This window comes from Haliotis cracherodii, unplaced genomic scaffold (genome assembly GCF_022045235.1).
Source record: "Haliotis cracherodii isolate W230 unplaced genomic scaffold, xgHalCrac1.p SCAF_17, whole genome shotgun sequence".
NCBI classification, from domain to species: Eukaryota; Metazoa; Mollusca; class Gastropoda; order Lepetellida; family Haliotidae; genus Haliotis; species Haliotis cracherodii.
Window position 1 is genome coordinate 2030178 of NW_027266272.1, and position 14671 is coordinate 2044848.

At 42.3% G+C, this 14671-nt stretch overlaps 1 protein-coding gene across 1 annotated transcript; it reads left to right on the forward strand.

Moving 5' to 3' along the window:
• Positions 1–2534: 2534 nt before the first annotated feature.
• LOC139464220 (uncharacterized) lies at positions 2535–14384 on the forward strand. Its single transcript, XM_071245745.1, has 5 exons — positions 2535–2589; positions 4181–4576; positions 5661–6011; positions 6792–6932; positions 13959–14384. The coding sequence occupies exons 1-5, from the start codon at positions 2535–2537 to the stop codon at positions 13985–13987; spliced, it is 972 nt and encodes a 323-aa protein (XP_071101846.1). The 3' UTR covers positions 13988–14384.
• Positions 14385–14671: the final 287 nt, after the last annotated feature.

Consider the following 14671-nt stretch of genomic DNA (forward strand, 5'->3'; position numbering starts at 1 on the left):
AAGAACATGAATATAGTACGCAAAACTAAAAGTTTGATATCTACCTGTTTCCGGTTACAAAAGGTCAAGGTCATGGACCCGGAAATGGAAGGAGTAAAAATTGTAATGTCAGGGAAACGGAAAATGAATAATATTTAGTGTGTGTTCCGACCTGAACTCTTCCAAGGAAAATTAACATGTCACATGCAATTATGACTGCATTAACTGTGTTTTGGAAAATAAACAAACTAATCGTAGTGCCCAATACAACAATACGTATGTTAAATTGTTCATTACTTTCCACTCCAAGTACGAAATATATCAATATTTGTCTTTCTCAATTAGACACCACATAAAATCTCCTACATATTGATCTCACGTCTCTTCAGAAGCACGATCAACATCGACGTCGAGATAAACGGCGCTACTAAAGCCTTTGAGTCGACTATTGGGAAACATAAAACCACGGACATAGTGCTTGTCAATCTTGTGGTTAAATATCCTTGTCAAATGTTATCCCCCAATTCCGCCTGATTGCAGAGTGCGTGTACAGCCCCCCCGTGACAGCTCGCCATGTGGCCGTGGCTGGTTATCCGGCTGATTACAGCAGAGGACAGCGTGTCACTGCGGCACGATACTATAAACTGTTTGTCGATAGCTGCATGGGCTATAAATCAGTTGTCTGGGGAATATCAAACATCTATATTTAGTACAGCCAATCAGATGACTATTTTAATGAATTTTTAATTAGTACTACACTGATTATGAGTGAGTGAATTCCGCAACATTCCACCTATGTTCTGCATGGCGAGTTGGGGTGAGTGAGTATGGTTTTACGCCGCTTTTAGCAATATTCCAGCAATATTACGGCGGGGGACACCAGAAATTGGCTTCACACATTGTAACCATGTCGGGACTTCGGCGTGCAGAGTGAACTCTTTAACCACTAGGCTACCGACCGCCGCTCCCCCCTCTCCTATCTCAAAGAAGGCTGAAACATATATAGTAATTATAGGATAATTGTCAATCATTATTGCCTACAATGTGGAACAACAACACCTTATTCAAGCAAATTGAGTTATTTTCCATGTGCACATCCCTCGTCTTCACGTCCATGCTTATACACAGAATACACGTGGTGGAAAGTGTTCAGGAACAACCTCTTAACCCCACCCCCACACCCACCCCCACCCAACCCCGCGAGCCCGCGATCGTAGAAACATAGTCGGGACGAACCGGGATTTGAACCCATGATCACCCGTGCTCCCTACTAGTAAGGAAAAAGGAGAGGAAATGTTTCCGGGTTTCGGTGAGTCACATGTAATTCTGTGCATTAATCATTTTTATAATTAGTACTACACTGATTATGAGTGAGTGAATTCCGCAACATTGCATCTATGTTCTGCATGGCGACCTGGAGTGAGTATGGTTTTACGCCGCATTTAGCAACATTCCAGCAATATCACGACTAGGGACACCATAAATTGGCTTCACACATTGTACCCATGTCGGGAATCGAACCCGAGTCTTCAGCGTGACGAGCGAATGCTTTAACCACTAGGCTACCCGACCGCCCGATACGATAACAGAGACCCGTGTCTCACTGCGTCTGCGTTTATAACAAGGAACTTATGACGTTCCTTGCCTGGAATTGATGGTGTGCCAGCTCTTCATTGTGAAGTTAAATGTTGTTGGGTCATCAGGCAATACAATCAGAGGTAAGGATACCTTAATTGTTACATAGGGACACTGCAAAACAATGATTACAAGGTACCATGTGAACTATTACGTTAGACAGACACCTTGTGGGCTCCTTCGGTTCACGTTAACCCACAGACACACCTTAAAAGTATTTCAAGTATTAAATGTACCCATCAGGTCCCAAAAGCGTGGTTTCCTTCAGCTCGATATCGGGTACTTACTTTTGACCTAAAATACACCCGGGTATGCGTCAGTGAACATGTTTGTTTAATGTACACATGATTGACGGTATTGTGCGTCGTGTTTTGTGGTATTTAGTCATTTACAGGTATAATTAAAGTTTTCTATATTTATTATCATTTGGATAAATATAATCTTTTAAAATCATTCTACTTTTTCCAGAGCTTATGTGTAATCTAGAAGGGAGGGTACGTGTCGTGTCATAGACTGTCATGAAACATCCAAATAAATGTTTAACGATTTGGATTAAAGATTATTCCAGCTGCTATTGATGCATGTAATCGTATCCCAATTGCGTGGATTGGTGCTCTAGATTTCAATCACTGAATTGTCTGGTCTAGACTCGATTATTTACAAACCGCCGTCATATAGCTGCAATATTGCTGAGTGCGGCGTTAAACAGCAAACAAACAAACTAACTAACTTTTCTGTCATAAATCTGGAACAAAGTTGACACTGTAACTGCTAATTGTAAAGAGTTGATACCACTCTACAGTTGTGTGTAACAGAACTGTATGATGACTAACGGTTCTATCACACTCAATGTGTTTACTCCCCTATAGTCTCTGACACCGAGCATCTGAATAAGTGTTCCAGCCCTTAACCACAGCATCATGTGGACGAAATGGCGGGGATCCCTCTTTCTGCGGACATGGATTATACTTCAAGGTATGTTGTGATTATTTGTATGAAGGAATCATACCAACATCTTGTATACGGTGACATGAGTGTTGCATACACTGTACTAAATGTATGTGAACAGGCTAAACGAAGAGGAGTTTGGTTGAAGTAGTTTATCAAACTGTTACATTTATCAGATTATTTTCACTCATTTCGATGACAGCAATGTGTACAGCTATTCGTAGATTGAACTTGAAGATTGAACATTGGAACGTGAACATATGAAGATAAAATATGTTCACAACATACCTGTTGATGTATATGGTTTGGTTTGGTTTGGTTTGGTTTGTTGTTTAACGCCGCACTCAGCAATATTCCTGCTATATGACGGCGGTCTGTAAATAATCGAGTCTGGACCAGACAATCCAGTGATTAATATCATGAGCATCGATTCACGCAATTGGGATCAATGACATGCATCAGCCAAGTCAGCGAGCCTGACCACCCGATCCCGTTAGTCGCCTTTTACGACAAGCATAGTCGCCTTTTACGGCAAGCATGGGTTGCTGAAGACCTATTCTACCCCGGAATCTTCACGGGTCCCTGTTGATGTAAACCTACTGAAATTCGGCTACGCAGTTCAGGTTGTTACAGATAATGAAGCTTATTTAAGACAGCCCAACACTATACATGAATAGCCAGGCCAGTACGAGTTTCTGAGAGACACAGTGAGCTTTGGTTGGACATAGCTGTCATTTGTAGATGTCATGATGCAATGCATTTACTCGTGAATACCAAAGTTTGCAAACTGCATCTTCTATCTTCTCTAAGGATACAATTCCATTTGTCTGTATAAGAATAAGAGATTAGTTTTGGCAAAACTGAACACTTCTCAAATATGTAGGGCTGTTTCATATGGTGGTGTACTTTGGGAATTTTTCATAACTGTTAAGAATGATCTATTGGTTATAAGCCACTTCCTGTAAATTTTCTGAGGTGTCATGCATATATAAATCAAAGGCATTAATAGATGCTCTACATGGTCGACTATCGGTGTGTGAGGGGGCGGGGAACGGGTGACCAAATGTTCTAAGGCATCGTATCTCGCCCTTAAGTTCCTCAACTGTGCAAGGAACCGCTTGATGGGATTCGAATCCCACGATTATGATGCTTGGTCTTTCAATTGCAATCCACTGCAAGTTAATTTGGTTTGGCAAACAAGCAGGTACTGATGCAATGAGTTCTTTGAGTATATCAAGTTTGCGTTACCATTACTTGGGATAAATATAACAGACTTAAAGCTTCTACCTGAACATATATGACTTTGTAAACCTTGTTGTCAGTGTACGTGCAAGTTCTGCTTCATAAGACTTGATGAGGTATGAATGTGCAAAATGATATTAGACTGTCTAGAGATCTTATTTTAAGGTAACGATCCATTACCCCATAAATAACACTTAAACAAGTCTTTAGTCTCAATCAATATTGCATTCACCTTTTAGTAACAAATTTAACCTGCGACATATATTTAGTGAGTTGACGAGGTATATGGTGTCCAGATCTCTTATTGTTGGTAACGATACACTACCTTAAATACCATTTAAACAAGTCTTTAGTCTCAGCCAATTTACATTCACAGTTCTATGTGCAGCTGTCTCTGGCCTGAAACACAAGACTGCCTGTTACAATTTCCCGTTGATGGTCGATCCTCCGTGTGCCGCTACAGAGATGCTTCTTCCTACCATGTTTACACTCGGGGTATCCTCTGACGTCACATGTCACAGTGAAATAAGTGGAACAAGCTTAAGACAGAAGGGAGTAGACGAAATCAGACGTTGCTGTCAACAGCGTGAGAATGATACCGTGACAGATTACTGCCTCCCTGCTATGAAGAACCAACTCCCGGGTCACTACTACTTGGACTTTGTGAACACGTGCACGGCCGCTACAAGATGTCAGCTGTCAACACCTGGAGGTCTGGTGCAGCACACTGCTGGTGAAGACTATGTAACATTCACGTTTGAATGTGTGTACAGTGAGTAGTGTCCATTATGAGTTTATGTTTAAGCTACCTATACATATACTCTCCTAAAAAGGAAACGCATAAGTCAACACTCATATTTAATCGACTGTGTTCAAAGTAGGATAATCCATTTTGTAACCCTTTTCCAGGCAAATTACACAAATAGATCAGAATGTCAGTAACCATGAGTAAGTACAGAAAAGTTCAATCAGTGATGACGTCCGTTCACAAATGGGCGTTGTTCTCAGTACCTATTGTCACCATCATCTGCCTTCAAACCTGCCGGGGGCATGGGTGGCCCAGTCGTCTAAGGCGACGCGATTTGCTGTGCAGAGTTGCGTCCCTTGGGCACGCCAGAAACCTATGATTGTGGGTTCTTATGTTTCCAGGTTTGTCAGCACGATACCCGTGCTCCTGGGCTTCACCGAAGTGGTAAACGTCTGAGACCTGCATCACTTCGGGCTTTCCTCCCACATTAAGCTGACACGCCGTAATATAACTGGAATACAGTTAAAAGCGGCGTTAAACCCAACTCACTCACTCACTCCAAAACTGCCTTGCATCTTCTGGGCATGGAATGAAGAAGTCTTTGGATCCGGGCTGCGGAATCCTAGCCCACGTGTCCTGCAATGCGTAGAGGGTGGCGGTTTGGAAGGTAATGGGAGAACTGTAATGTTCTCATTCTGTAGACGGTCAACATCAACGGTGGCGTGTGCAGGATGCAGCCTGGCATTTTCTTGTTGGAACATTTCCTTCTGATGGTCAATACCAGGAACATTGTGACGTGATATATCCCTTTACCGAATTTCTGTTACATGCACAAGATTTGATCTGCGAGTAGTGTATGACGCCTCAACCCCCACCACCCCCACCACCCCCACCCCCACCCCGACCTCCACAGATACCTCGACACCTCCTCCACCAAATGGGCAAAACGTTCATTTGGACTTCCGAAGACAAGTAGTTATTAACCTTGCCGTGAAATACTGTTCAAAGCTGCGTTGAACTAACTCACTAAGTGGCACGTAAATGAAAGGATATATATATACACACACACACTCACACACAACTTTAATGACTTGGCCATCCTTTTCAGAGGACACGGTGCTGCACATCCAACATGATTCTACAAACACAGGACAGGAGGTGTACCTGTACAACGACCAACATGACGGGGAGGCCCATGCTAACTGTCTAGCATACTCTAACGAGTGTAACTCCCATGTCATAATACAACTTGCTGCAGCCCGAGTTGTGTCACCCGCCTGCAGTGTGGACTTCACTGATGGGGATGTGTCAACCAAGGTGGATTGTAGGAACCCACCTGTATCAAGAAACTGTTCCAGCGCAATGTTTGAGAGCAAGTCCAACTATGTTAACATGTCAATACTCATGACAGTCGATCCTGGACGTCAAGAAAAAGAATTGCTGTGGATACGAGCGAAATGTAAGTGATTAATAATTGTATTTCCCCTAATGTATTGGTAAATCTTGAAATGTATTTCTTGCGGAAATTGTTCCATAATGGCAATTGGCGTCTGCCCTGACGAGGCGCCATGATAACTGTTTTGGTATTATGTGTGTTCAATTAGGCATTAGGGACATGTATGATTACTTTCAGGATTTGTTGTTTGTGATCATTGTTCATATCTCAAGGGGTAAACGTACATGTAAATTTCACTCAAACCAAAATGCATGAGCACGAGTTTCCGAATTTGGAGAAATAATGTATAATGTACATGAATGTATACACCATTGCTACAGTCAAACACCCATGTAATCATGTAGTAATTTAGTGAATACATTTACGCAATTGTGAATTATCCGGTGATACAGTCTCGGTATGCATTTTAATTTGCCATATCGTCAATAAAATTAATGTACGATGGTGTCGCAATAATAGTATATGTTTAACGTGTCCAAGAATCCCTGACATGATGACGTCGCAAGCATATTGGTTGTAATATCTCACTTGTGACAGCGTAATGCTCTGGGGATCACACACTAGCTACTGATTCCTATCATGTCCGTGGTAGGTAAAGTAATACGACAATGGGCCTCGGGAGCACCCACAACATTTATATACAAATACATAAGCTGGTAGAGGTATTATCAATACTACAGACGCGTGTATAAGTGTAAACAGTGTCTGTCTAAATGTTTGCTCTAATTGATGTATATATGTATCAGTATGTGTAGTATTTATTCAATGACCATTTTGTTGTAGCGGATACAGGTAAGAATGTTACCGTCGTCTGTGGCGCCAACATTCCTGCAGATGTTTCACTGAACTGCCCAGCATCTACATTAACTACTACGAAATCAACTGCTTCCGAACCGACACCAGTAGCGGCAACACCATCAACTGGTAAGCACAGCAATCTTCAATAATAACGTCAGCAAGGACAACTATAGCAGCAGTGTGGATTCATAAAAACATCAACTGCACATGTTAACACAACTTTAGAAATTGTTTCTTTTAATGCCGTACCACACACAGCAAGTTTTAGTGTTCGTTTCCCCATGTGCACATGGTTACGACTAGTTGGTTGTCCGCTGTACACGTATAGACATGTACAATCAGCTCAGGGTGTTGTTACGACTGGTTGGTTGTCCGCTGTAGACGTATAGACATGTACCATCAGCTCGGTGCGTGGTTACGACTGGTTGGTTGTCCGCTGTAGACGTATAGACACCTATACCATCAGCTCGAGGCATGGTTAGGACTGGTTGGTTGTCCGCTGTACACGTATTGAGTATGTGTCATCAATTGGGGTCATGGTTAGGACTGGTTGTTTGTCCGCTGTACACGTATTGAGTATGTGTCATCAATTGGGGTCATGGCTACGACTGGTTGTTTGTCCGCTGTACACGTATTAAGTATGTGTCATCAATTGGGGTCATGGTTAGGACTGGTTGGTTGTCCGCTGTAGACGTATAGACACCTATACCATCAGCTCGAGGCATGGTTACGACTGGTTGGTTGTCCGCTGTACACGTATTGAGTATGTGTCATCAATTGGGGTCATGGTTACGACTGGTTGTTTGTCCGCTGTACACGTATTGAGTATGTGTCATCAATTGGGGTCATGGCTACGACTGGTTGTTTGTCCGCTGTACACGTATTAAGTATGTGTCATCAATTGGGGTCATGGTTAGGACTGGTTGGTTGTCCGCTGTACACGTATTGAGTATGTGTCATCAATTGGGGTCATGGCTACGACTGGTTGTTTGTCCGCTGTACACGTATTGAGTATGTGTCATCAATTGGGGTCATGGTTAGGACTGGTTGTTTGTCCGCTGTACACGTATTAAGTATGTGTCATCAATTGGGGTCATGGTTAGGACTGGTTGGTTGTCCGCTGTACACGTATTGAGTATGTGTCATCAATTGGGGTCATGGTTAGGACTGGTTGTTTGTCCGCTGTACACGTATTGAGTATGTGTCATCAATTGGGGTCATGGCTACGACTGGTTGTTTGTCCACTGTACACGTATTAAGTATGTGTCATCAATTGGGGTCATGGTTAGGACTGGTTGGTTGTCCGCTGTACATGTATTGAGTATGCGTCATCAATTGGGGACATGGTTATGACTGGTTGGTTGTCCGCTGTACACGTATTGAGTATGTGTCATCAATTGGGGACATGGTTATGACTGGTTGGTTGTCCGCTGTACACGTATTGAGTATGTGTCATCAACTTGGGGTCATGGTTAGGACTGGTTGGTTGTCCGCTGTACATGTATTGAGTATGCGTCATCAATTGGGGACATGGCTATGACTGGTTGGTTGTCCGCTGTACACGTATTGAGTATGCGTCATCAATTGGGGACATGGTTATGACTGGTTGGTTGTCCGCTGTACACGTATTGAGTATGTGTCATCAATTGGGGACATGGCTACGACTGGTTGGTTGTCCGCTGTACATGTATTGAGTATGCGTCATAAACTTGGGGACATGTTTACGACTGGTTGGTTGTCCGCTGTACATGTATTGAGTATGCGTCATCAACTTGGGGACATGGTTACGACTGGTTGGTTGTCCGCTGTACATGTATTGAGTATGCGTCATCAATTGGGGACATGTTTACGACTGGTTGGTTGTCCGCTGTACATGTATTGAGTATGCGTCATCAACTGGGGTCATGGTTATGACTGGTTGGTTGTCCGCTGTACACGTATTGAGTATGTGTCATCAATTGGGGACATGGCTACGACTGGTTGGTTGTCCGCTGTACACGTATTGAGTATGTGTCATCAATTGGGGTCATGGTAACGACTGGTTGGTTGTCCGCTGTACACGTATTGAGTACGCGTCATCAACTTGGGGACATGTTTACGACTGGTTGGTTGTCCGCTGTAGACGTATAGACACCTATACCATCAGCTCGAGGCATGGTTATGACTGGTTGGTTGTCCGCTGTACACGTATTGAGTATGTGTCATCAATTGGGGTCATGGTTAGGACTGGTTGTTTGTCCGCTGTACACGTATTGAGTATGTGTCATCAATTGGGGTCATGGCTACGACTGGTTGTTTGTCCACTGTACACGTATTAAGTATGTGTCATCAATTGGGGTCATGGTTAGGACTGGTTGGTTGTCCGCTGTACATGTATTGAGTATGCGTCATCAATTGGGGACATGGTTATGACTGGTTGGTTGTCCGCTGTACACGTATTGAGTATGTGTCATCAATTGGGGACATGGTTATGACTGGTTGGTTGTCCGCTGTACACGTATTGAGTATGTGTCATCAACTTGGGGTCATGGTTAGGACTGGTTGGTTGTCCGCTGTACATGTATTGAGTATGCGTCATCAATTGGGGACATGGTTATGACTGGTTGGTTGTCCGCTGTACACGTATTGAGTATGCGTCATCAATTGGGGACATGGTTATGACTGGTTGGTTGTCCGCTGTACACGTATTGAGTATGTGTCATCAATTGGGGACATGGCTACGACTGGTTGGTTGTCCGCTGTACATGTATTGAGTATGCGTCATAAACTTGGGGACATGTTTACGACTGGTTGGTTGTCCGCTGTACATGTATTGAGTATGCGTCATAAACTTGGGGACATGGTTACGACTGGTTGGTTGTCCGCTGTACATGTATTGAGTATGCGTCATCAATTGGGGACATGTTTACGACTGGTTGGTTGTCCGCTGTACATGTATTGAGTATGCGTCATCAACTGGGGTCATGGTTATGACTGGTTGGTTGTCCGCTGTACACGTATTGAGTATGTGTCATCAATTGGGGACATGGCTACGACTGGTTGGTTGTCCGCTGTACACGTATTAAGTATGTGTCATCAATTGGGGTCATGGTAACGACTGGTTGGTTGTCCGCTGTACACGTATTGAGTACGCGTCATCAACTTGGGGACATGTTTACGACTGGTTGGTTGTCCGCTGTACACGTATTGAGTATGCGTCATCAATTGGAGACATGGTTATGACTGGTTGGTTGTCCGCTGTACACGTATTGAGTATGTCTCATTAATTGGGGTCATGGTTACGACTGGTTGGTTGTCCGCTGTACACGTATTGAGTATGCGTCATCAATTGGGGACATGGTTATGACTGGTTGGTTGTCCGCTGTACACGTATTGAGTATGTCTCATTAATTGGGGTCATGGTTACGACTGGTTGGTTGTCCGCTGTACATGTATTGAGTATGCGTCATCAATTGGGGACATGGCTACGACTGGTTGTTTGTCCGCTGTACACGTATTGAGTATGTGTCATCAATTGGGGACATGGTTACGACTGGTTGGTTGTCCGCTGTACACGTATTGAGTATGTGTCATCAATTGGGGACATGGTTATGACTGGTTGGTTGTCCGCTGTACATGTATTGAGTATGTGTCATCAATTGGGGACATGGTTACGACTGGTTGGTTGTCCGCTGTACATGTATTGAGCATGTGTCATCAATTGGGGACATGGCTACGACTGGTTGGTTGTCCGCTGTACACGTATTGAGTATGTGTCATCAATTGGGGACATGGTTACGACTGGTTGGTTGTCCGCTGTACACGTATTGAGTATGTGTCATCAATTGGGGTCATGGTTATGACTGGTTGGTTGTCCGCTGTACACGTATTGAGTATGTGTCATCAATTGGGGACATGGTTACGACTGGTTGGTTGTCCGCTGTACATGTATTGAGTATGTGTCATCAATTGGGGACATGGCTACGACTGGTTGGTTGTCCGCTGTACATGTATTGAGTATGTGTCATCAACTTGGGGACATGTTTACGACTGGTTGGTTGTCCGCTGTACACGTATTGAGTACGCGTCATCAATTGGGGACATGGTAACGACTGGTTGGTTGTCCGCTGTACACGTATTGAGTATGCGTCATCAATTGGGGACATGGCTACGACTGGTTGTTTGTCCGCTGTACACGTATTGAGTATGTGTCATCAACTTGGGGACATGGCTACGACTGGTTGGTTGTCCGCTGTACACGTATTGAGTATGTGTCATCAATTGGGGACATGGTAACGACTGGTTGGTTGTCCGCTGTACACGTATTTTATCTCGCCTGAATATCGCCTACTGCAGTGAGAATCAATAGTTGCACACCCACTTATTTTTAACGCTATCTGAATACTATCAAGACATTATATGTATCGTGTTGTCAGAGGCTACTTCAACAATGGATAATGACATATCAACTCCAGCTGCAACAACAGAAACTGTTCCCTTAACACAAGAAACTCTTCCTTCAACAGAAGAAACTCTTCCTTCAACAGAAGAAACTTTTCTTTCAACAGAAGAAACTTTTCTTTCAACAGAAGAAACTCTTCTTTCAACAGAAGAAACTCTTCCTTCAACAGAAGAAACTCTTCCTTCAACAGAAGAAACTCTTCCTTCAACAGAAGAAACTCTTTCTTCAACAGAAGAAACTCCAAGCAAAGGTACTCAAAGTTTGAAGTTTGATGTGAAGCTAATGTAATATTAATACTGGATCCCTTAGGTGATCTCCCTTGTTTGAGATCTATCAGTATCTCAGGAGATAGCAATAACAATAATAATACATGCTCAAATCGCACAAAGTGATGGAGATATTAAAAAATAGCACTTTCCTGATCACCAACTGATCGATTGACATTAACATTGACTGCAGGTTTACATGAACAAATCTGACACAAGTGATTCTATTTAATAATATGCTTCTTTTCGCTTCGTTATCACTCCTAGAAAGTTTGTGTACCTCGTCCCTCAAGCATCACATTATAGTTGGGTATTTGCTTCAAAGATGCTCACGACCCGTGAAGATTCCGGAGTAGAATAGGTCTTCAGCAACCCATGTCGTAAAAGGCGACTATGCTTGTCGTAAAAGGCAACTAACGTGATCGGGTGGTCAGGCTCGCTGACTTGGTTGATACATGTCATCGATCCAAATTGCGTGGATCGATGCTCATGATATCAATCACTGGATTGTCTGGTCCAGACTCGATTATTTACAGACAGCCGTCATATAGCTGGAACATTGCTGAGTGCGGCGTAAAACAACAAACAAACAAACCAACCAAAGATGCTCATCATCTTCAAATGATGCCTGACAATACACAACTGCCTAGAAGTTCAGTTACTGGGCCATAACTCTGATCAATTCCACTAAGCTCAACTCTGACCATAGTGTCGAGCTGACAGTAGAACATCAGTGAAGTTAGATACGCGGGACTCCAACAGTTGAGTTGACACGATTGTTGAGGAGTTGTCAATGTTGCATTAAAAGATATCATGCATTCTGGGCATTTTCCTTTACATTTATAACGTTATGTGTCAATCGAAGTGATGACAAATATGTTACCGATGTTCCTTCGCCAAAGTTTAGCTTTAGGTGGTACAAATATGATAGAGCAGTATTACCAATGTCGTATTACATAACACAGGAATATGCATTTGCAATACTACCACTATTTCTGTAGATTATATTGATTATTCGCACTCACCATGCCTTGTCAACGTGAAATGATGTATTGTAGTTGTAGTAGGTTATAGTTTCTGTGTATATTGATCATGAATTGTGAATAAGCTATTTGGTTTGGTTTGTTAATAAACAAATTTTGGATATTTCAGGTAATGCATTTACTAACACATATTTATTGTATTTTTTCAGATTTATCAAGTAACTCTCCTCATTGTTTGACATACAATTGTTCTTTTCATTTCAGGCTGCTGCTTAAGTAGTCGTCAGCTAAGCACTATCAGTAAACTCATGGTCTTTTGTTTTGTTGTTGTGTGTCCTCCTTTACCTCATTTATCCCCCCCCACACACCCCCCCACCCCCCACCCACCCCCCACCCCCCCACACACACACACACTGCACCCCCCTCACTTCACTTGGCACTGGGATGGGTTTAATGTAATTAGAATGTTCGCATTTAACGTTATTATTGTGTTCTATGTATTTTTATTCCATTGAATATAATATATATATCATTGTTGGTACATAAATGTCTAAATTTCATTAATACCATTTTAGCATACTACATATACTAGTGTTTGTGTACAGATAGTGAGATGGTGAGATGTTTACTAGATATATTTCATTTTATTTGTGTTTTGGTCGAGGTGGAATAATGTGTGTATTCAGTAACTTGTGAAGTGTACTCATGATTTAATGATAATCGAGATGTAATTTACATTTACTAAATATCATGGACAGGTATATCGTGGACAGGTATATCGTGGGCAGGTATATCTTGGACAGGCATATCGTCGGCAGGTATATCATGGGCAGGTATTTCATGGACAGGTATATCGTGGGCAGGTATACCATGGACAGGTATATCGTGGGCAGGTATATGACGGACAGGTATATGACGGACAGGTATATCATGGGCAGGTATATCATGGACAGGTATATCATGGACAGGTATATCGTGGGCAGGTATATCATGGACAGGTATATCATGGGCAGGTATATCACGGACAGGTATATCATGGGCAGGTATATCACAGACAGGTATATCGTGGGCAGGTATATCACAGACAGGTATATCTCGGACAGGTATATCATGGACAGGTATATCATGGACAGGTATATCGTGGGCAGTTATCCACTCTACCTCCACGATGCACCCTAGTGGGTTTCACCAAATATATATATTGTGCTATCCTAAACGTACGAATTTGATATAATATAGTTAAGTTCATTGTTTTGTTTATTTTTCATATTTGTGAATGTTATATTTAAGTACTAGTATATCACCTTAGGCTTATGATTGTAGAATATTATACCATGATTATCATATAGGTGTAGTAGATTGTTATTCAAAACTACCGTTTAGGTTTCTGATGCATTTTGTGCATGAACACAACTGTTGCAGAGTTATGTTTGTATATTAATTTTTGTATTCATTGTTACAGGGCGTCTTTCCCATCGCACTATCAACTGACCTCTAGGCTGTGTCATCATATTATTCATACACCAGAACACGTCCCTGGCTATATCGTAACATTTGGCATATAGATCAACTCAGTATTGTATAGAAATAACTTAACTTGTCTACTTAATGTAAAATTAGAATACATACATAATTGAAACTTCACAATGAAGTCCTATGAGTGAGTGAGTATGGTTTTACGCCGCTTTTAGCAATATTCCAGCAATATCACGGCGGGGGGACACCAGAAATGGACTTCACACATTGTACCCATGTCGGGAATCGAAACCGGGTCTTCGGCGTGACGAGCGAACGCTTTAACCAGTAGGCTATCCGACCGCCCCTGAAGTTCTATGACACGCGTTTATTATTAACATACCAGTTAGCAGTGTGATTCTTGCAGACGATGAAGCCGAGGTAATAAATGTATACTGAAGAGGTATATGTAATAAATTTTACGTCCTACTTGCCCATTACGTTTTGTTTTATGTGTATAACTCGGTAGGGCCCTTAACAGTAAAACTATAGTAATGGGTGCATCACAGTGAATATTCCACACTGAATGTGTCGGGTGATATTGGTAGAGAACAGCTGGTGTCACCAATGATTTTAATTCATTTAATTTTCACCATAGTCCTCGCCACTTGAAATAGAATCACAACATATCACAATGACTAATGAACGAAGATAGGATAA